Source organism: Helicoverpa zea, chromosome 5 (genome assembly GCF_022581195.2).
Source record: "Helicoverpa zea isolate HzStark_Cry1AcR chromosome 5, ilHelZeax1.1, whole genome shotgun sequence".
Taxonomy (NCBI): domain Eukaryota; kingdom Metazoa; phylum Arthropoda; class Insecta; order Lepidoptera; family Noctuidae; genus Helicoverpa; species Helicoverpa zea.
This window is the reverse complement of record NC_061456.1, coordinates 11235441-11242856: the sequence shown is the minus strand read 5'-3', so window position 1 is coordinate 11242856 and position 7416 is coordinate 11235441. Positions and strand designations below refer to the sequence as shown.

The 7416-nt window shown below is 36.6% G+C and overlaps 1 protein-coding gene across 1 annotated transcript; it reads left to right on the top strand.

Annotated features, from left to right (window-relative positions):
- LOC124630674 (leucine-rich repeat-containing protein 74A-like) lies at nt 1–6682 on the top strand. The gene is made up of 11 exons (XM_047164638.1): nt 1–292; nt 552–673; nt 1032–1210; nt 1461–1604; nt 1882–2003; nt 2867–3011; nt 3889–4081; nt 4693–4856; nt 5265–5428; nt 5874–6003; nt 6535–6682. Exons 1-11 carry the CDS (start codon nt 1–3, stop codon nt 6680–6682), a joined length of 1803 nt encoding a protein of 600 aa, XP_047020594.1.
- The last annotated feature ends 734 nt before the right edge of the window (nt 6683–7416 follow it).

The window sequence follows — 7416 nt, the reverse complement described above, 5'->3', positions numbered from 1 at the left end:
ATGGACAGCAAATCTGACCAGATCGAAGACCATGCGTCTATCGAGGACATTTACCAAGTTGCTGAGCTGGCTTCAACGTCTTCTGAAGGATCCATTTATGATGATCCGTCCATTCGTGCTTATGACGAATCTTCTAAGATGAAGCTATATTTAGAAGGTTTATATAGTCCTGGTAGTGGAGATATATGTACGAAGTTTGCGACCATGTCTCGGAGCTCAATGTTTTTACATCAGTATTATCAATATCCAAGTGTTAAGGATCCGGGAATTGAACAGGCGTTGCTGTTTCCAGGTATGTGCGTTACGCTCTACATTCATCTTCATTTACTTCATCAACCTTTGTCTTGACGTTTGAAAAGTGCTGTTTTCAGCCTCTAAATAAATTATTTTTGATTTTGAACATGAATTTTCATCTCCCTTCCATAAATTGATTCGTTTTCTGCAGAAATGCAAGTAAAATAGGTGATCATATAGAGTCCTCTTTTACTTTTAATTTTCATGAGCATCATTATCATCCTTGTCACCATTTTATCTGTATAATCTTATTACAGAGGGAAAAAAGATATATGCAGACGATGGTCAGGAACTTTACCTAGATTTATGCAAAGAAATGGATATTATGCCAGTAAGAATGTTCCATAGGCAACTAAAGACGAAGAGTATCAATTTGAAGGTATGTTTGTATGTCATCCTATCTAATGTGATATATAAATATGAAATTAGCTCTGGCTGTCTGTCTCGCTTTCAGGCCAAAACATGATAGAAATATGGTACCCAGATAAGCCACAGTCTATGGTAATCTATGGTAACCCAGATAAGCCACAGTCTAAGAAAGAACATAGTTACATTTTATCCAGGTACGGGTAACAGTTCCCTTAAGACCGGGGTGTAATCGACGGGAACAGCTACGTATTTATCAAAATTGATGAGAGAAGAAACAAGCTAAAAAAAATCAGTACAACAAGAACAATCAAGTACTGAATGTTACTTGATGATACTAATCAATGATTTTACCTTTATGTTTGTTCTAGTATTATGGCGTGAATCCAGTAGGAATAAGAGCAATGTGCCTTGCCTTAGCCTCAAATCGAACTGTGGAGAGTTTGGACTTAACCAGCAATTTTTTGGAACATCTTGATGCATGCTACCACTTGGGAGAACTGCTTGGCAAAAGAAGTGCTTTGAAGTCACTCATTTTAAATGGATGCAAGTAATAACCTGTATTTTGCTAAGCACTTGAATATGATTTTGATTAATGGATTTCAGAAAAGCAGCCTAAATGTCTTTGCTATAAAATTTCTCCCAATATGTTTATTGAAGTGTCTAAAAAGTGTTTTCCTCAGCTTTAACTGTGTGGTTAAGAAATTACTTCTTATAGCATCCCAATAAGTTTAGCTGTCTTTGGGATAAAGCTTAAGCCCAATTAAAATATTACTGGGGATTGTTGTGTTTGCTTACAGGATTGGCTATCGAGGTCTGCAAAGGGTTATAGTACACCTGCACAGTCGCATCATGACTATACTAGATGTAACAGGGAATGGTATCCTAGATACGGGTGTTTCGTACATCGCTGAACAAATCCGACATGGAGCTATAATTAGAAGGTGAGTACTCAACAGCATTTATTTCTACATTTGATAGATGATTTTTAATCAATAAAAGGTCTTTTTACCCTTTGGGTAGGCAATTCTATAGACTAGGACCCTATTCGTGTAATACTGTTGTGGGGCGCGGCAAGTTTGGCGACAGCGGATGATACGCATGGGACCCTAGTTCAACTCTTTTATAGTCAAAAACCTGCCTACAAAAAAATCCTAATGGACCCAAAAAAAGACTCAGTTTTCTAAGTCTTGTTTAAAAATATGTTTCCTGCAATTCCAGATTGAATTTGGGGCGAAATGATTTGTCAAGTGAAAGCTGCTCCATATTAGCCGATGTTCTTGAGATTAAGCCCGTTATACAGTATTTGGATCTTTCATGGAATAAGTTCGTAAAGATGAAAGGTATGTCGCTTAATGGCTTGAAAGGATGCTATGGCTTGGTATGCTGATCTCGTAAAAACTATCACAATGTAGACTTATTTTGGTACCTACCGTTGTTTTATCAAGCCAATTTTGCAACTAAATAGCCACAACAGCAAATAATATCAACGACCCAGTAGTACATATCCCTCTTCACTTCATAGCGTTTAACGTGATGAAAGTTGGCAATAAAATTGTTGAGGCGAGCGCACACATTGCCGTTTAGGAACGTTCAGGGGCTCAAACTTTCAACTGGCTATCTCATCCACGAGCCCCCCCCCCTCCCATCCCTCCTCATAAATATTAAACAGACCCAGTTCGCTACACTTTTATTTTCAACATGTATTTGATGCGTATTCCAAACTCATGTATGATCTGCATATTTGTCGATAAAAAATCTGCAATGTCAATCAAAGTGCGGTTTTTTTGTGCACCGTTCAAATTGGATGAAACGAATTTTGGAGCTGTAAAACGCTGAAATATTGAGGCTTATATCAGGTTTTATGGAACATAATGGTTTTGTTACGTGGGTTGAAGCGAGGACAATGACGGGTTGGACTTTAATAGTAAAAGCTTCTTTTTTTTGTAAATACATTTTCCAGTTTTGTATAAAGATGAAAATGTCATATTGACAAAATAAGAACAATAGTTTCTGAGCTTTTGTCTGATATATGAATACAAATATTCGGGTCCAAACAACATTTACATTTTTTAACTCTGTTAACAATGTCAGTGAGTGAAGTCATTAACCCTTTCCAAAATGATAAATTCCTATCCATCCTTACATGTAGATAGAATATTGCAAGCGTAAGACGATCTGCAGTCTATAATTTTTATTTCACCAGGACCATCCACATTGTTCCGTATTTTGTCTGTAAGTGACGTGTTGGTTGAGCTCAATATGGCGTGGACCAGCATTGCAGTTGTGAGAGAACTTGGGAACTTACTGGGAATAAAAACATTGAAGGTGTTGAATCTTAGCAATAACAGGTAATTTCTATTATAATAATTTACCCTTTTGTTAAGATGTAACTCATGCCTGATAAAAGCCGCGAGTTTGTCAGTGCTTCAGAGGCACTTTGAACTGGTTATCCCGGCTCCATTTGAACGCCTTTATCAGTCATTACTGGTAATATATCAGAAGCTGGAAAATCTTACCATTCTCGCTAATGAATAGTGGGTTGCCCAGATAACTGGGTTGAATAGGTCAGATCAGAGAGCCTTCATTTGATTAAATTCGTCATCGGACTAAATATAGTTAGAGAAAGGCTCGGCAGATGAGATTTTTTTATTTTAGATCCACCGTACCTCCACATTCTCTCCATAAAAAGAGACACTTATAAATATCGGCCATTACATACTAAGCGTGTTTTATCCTCGTGCCACGATATGAAGTTACAATGGTTATATCACTCAAGAGATCCGTTTCCTTATTAACTGTAAATGAGGCACAATTATGTCTATTTTCAGCGAGACACTTCATTACCTGAGAAGCGAAGAACGTTAAAAGAATGACGCCTCAAGCGATGTCCGTAAATTATTGTCACTTTAGGCTTTTTGACCTTAATTGAAGGCGTTCTCCAAAATGGTTTGTTTGTGCGAAAAAATAATCAGGATGTTGGCTTAACTTTGTTTTTTGAGCCATTTATTGTCATTATCACATCTTCTGAGGAGTTTGTTCCACCGTCTTCTTCCCGGCAAAAACACATAGATAGTGGTGAAGGGTGTTCATTTTTGAAGCTGTCTCGTGTATTTTTGACGTTCGAAAAGTGCTGTGTTTTGGCCTACTTTGAATAAACGATTTTTGGATAGACTTCGATTTTTAAGAATAACATTCTGTGTCTAAATTATAATCATTTATTCACAGATTGGGATCTCCTTCAGCTCACGTGTTAGCTAGTAGGCTTCACTTGGCGAAGAGTCTGCAAATATTGGACGTGTCAAGCAACCCATTTACGCCATCCGATGCGTTGTATTTGCTTTCGAAAATGAGACATAAGAAAGTCAGGTTGAAACAACTTTTGATGGACTATATTTCGGTCAGCAAGGAGTTTGGCATAGTATGTAATTTTTTTATTTTGTAAGCAATGAACAGAACATATCTATATACATAAAAATGAATCCCCACATCCCATGGTCACGCCATCACGCGTGAACGACTGGGCCGATTAACTGAATATTAGAGGTGAGGTAGCTTAGACCCGGGAAAAGAACTTAGGATTTGTCGTTTTTGTCACCATCCGGCTACGGGAAGCAATTTTCTCAGGACGTGGGTGAAACCATGGACGGAAGCTAGTAGATACTAATAAAATAATGAAGATTTTTTGTTTGCCCGCCTTTGTCCGTTGAGTTGTGAAGGCTCCGAAACTACTGAACCGATTTGAAAAATCTTCACTGTTGTAAAACTTACACTATCTTCGAGTAACATCGGCTTTCTTTCTGATTCCCAAAACACTTATGGCCTTACTACAAAAACTTTAAACCCTGTTTTACACTTGTCTAATAAAATTTTGGCTGCAAAATGAACCATATGTCAACGTCATAATTTGACATTTTTTTAGACAAGGCATAAACTGACGTTTAAAAGTTTTCGTGGTAAGACGGCTAGGCTTTAAAAAAAATCTAAATCGTTTGCACATAAGGGCACTTGTAACAACATTTATTCCTGCAGGAATTAAATGAGATAAAGCAGCTAAGATCCAAGAAGAACATGATTGTAACCCACGGAGATATTCTCCGTAACTACACGCTGCCGGAACGCGATCTGAAGGGCATACTGATGAATAGACTACATCTAGTTATGAGCAAGATGAAACATATCGATATTGATATCTTGTACGTTTGTTATTTCAGGGGTTAATTTCTTTGTCCGATTTTTTTAAATACGATCATCTATTATATAGTGCCATTGGGACCTGAGTATTACGTAAAGAGCTTAAAAAGCTTGACTTATTTACTTGTTGTTTTTTTTAAATTGATTCTTATTTATTACTTACTACATGACTACATTAGGTATATGCCTTGCCATTCCACCTGCATTCCGAGATCCTAATTGATCAGTCCTTTTTTAGGTTCTAAACAATTTCATTTAAATCGGTTCACCAGTTTTGGGCTGATAGCGCAACAGACCAACAGGAATAGTTACTTCTAATATTAATTATAATATAACCTACCTAATGATTTCAATTATTACACCTGCACTATCAGAATTTAACTCTCCCTCATTTGTTTTCTCTCTTACAGATTATATTTCCTCGAACAAAATAAAACTAAAAGTACTCTTGAAACGAGTGAGTTCGCTCGAATCTTAAAGCAATATGAAGTTCCTCTAAAAGACGACTTCATCCAGGAATTCGTCAAAGCTTTCTCGGGATCCAGAGCTGCGGCTAAATTTATCAATTTGGACCGTGAGTTTCGAAATCAAATATATATTTCGTAATACAAAACCATGTGAACTAACACAGATTTCTCTACTCAAATACAGCGACCATAGTATGTCCAAAAGGGGACTGCACAGGTTTACTTCTACTATATTTAAGATGTAAAAGAAATATGTTTACTTTCTACTCATCATCATCATCATCTCGGCCATAGGACGTCCACTGATGAACATAGGCCTCAATCTTAGATCTCCACAGATACCTGTTGGAGGCGACCTGCATCCAGCTTATTCCGTATTAAATTATAATTTAATACAAATAATTAGTTTTCACTGCAGGTTCAAAATGAATCGCAATAACTGTCATGTCATTGAAGCGACTTCATGCAAGATAAAGATTAAAATACTCCTCGGTGCTTTGCCACTCTTATATTAAACTCACTTGATTATTCTCTTTCTCTTATGTTCTACAGTGGTAGTAGACTATATTCGGCGATTTTTTCCGGATAAGAAGCTACCCCCGACGCCACCGGCAACTGTTGTAGCCCAAACTGGGACCCAAACTCCACTTCCAAGTAATAAGAAGACGGGTAAGAAGAAAAAGTAATGGCCTTCAGCATATCGATAGTTTTTGCCTCTTTATTATTCTTTTGTAACTCAATATTTATAGAGAAGGAGTTATTCCTCCATCGCTAGTAATTTTTTTTATACATAGACTCGACGAGTATTATATGTACGAGTATTACTCGTACAAATATTTTAATTTTTAACTGGTTTTATGGTTATGTCAATGACTTCACGACACATTATTTTATCTAGATTTTATTTTAAACTTAACTAAAATAATTATTCGTTTAAGCTAAATATTCATTAGTTGATTAAATATAGCTGCTTGCAGATTAATAATAGTTTTAACATCCTAAGCAACAACTTACCTAGAAACTAGATCTAAACCTAAGAACATTATTTACATTGTTGAACTTCAAAATTTAAGATAAATTTTAATTTTAAGTCATTATTATGTTCTTATTAATGAAATAAACAAACGTTAAAAAATACCTGTCTTATTTATTATTTACCTTGGCCACTGAGTTGCACCATTAAGCTATAAGTTTAATAAATATTGACTTATAGGTGGCAAGCATATATCTGGTTATTCTTTCGAGTTAAACCTGCAAACGCATATGAAAAGCCAAAAGAAAGCGAAGGCAACCTTCAAACCAAAACCAACAACAACACAAACCAACAACTCAAAACCAGAAACAACGCCAACAACAGTTAATTACCCCGATGAACCGTTAACAACAACATTGAATGCACATTGCACTCATCGCGTCGGGAGCGAACAGTTTGGAAAACGCCCTCTAGCGTCATTTGATAGCACTACATGCTGTTATGGTGCGTGCACACAGCGATACGTGGTATTTGTAATATTTTATGCTGTACAGTACGGAATAGTTTCGGTAGTATGGTTGCCTTAAATACGCAAGTAACGTCCACTACAAGTGTGCAATCACTTCCATGTTTTGTTAGGACTTGTATGAACATAAAGTATGCTCATGAGACACACGAAAACACACCCTTAAGCTAAGATTTGGTGCATAAGAAGTGAAGGAAATTTAAAGTCCAAAGAAGGGTCATGATCACTTACCTTTTCATTGTCCCTCTACAAATAGGCCTGCTGCCACACGGAGAGGATTGAGCAAATTAATCACCATGCATCCACAATGCAGGTTGGTGATTCATTTAAAGCATTATCGGTTAAAGCAGCCTACTTTCGTAGTTATATTTTTTTTCAACTATTTGTAAAATACAACATAGTCAATTATATTTTATTATCTGCATAGATCCTTGTTCTACAATGAAAAAACACTTCCCATGTAACATTAGTTCAGTGTACACATAACACAACAAAACTGCGACGGGGAGATGACGTCAGGAATTCGCTTCGATATCAAACCACACCAAAGGTACTGAAATTGCTGCGAAGCACTGCAATTACTAGCTAATTGATGT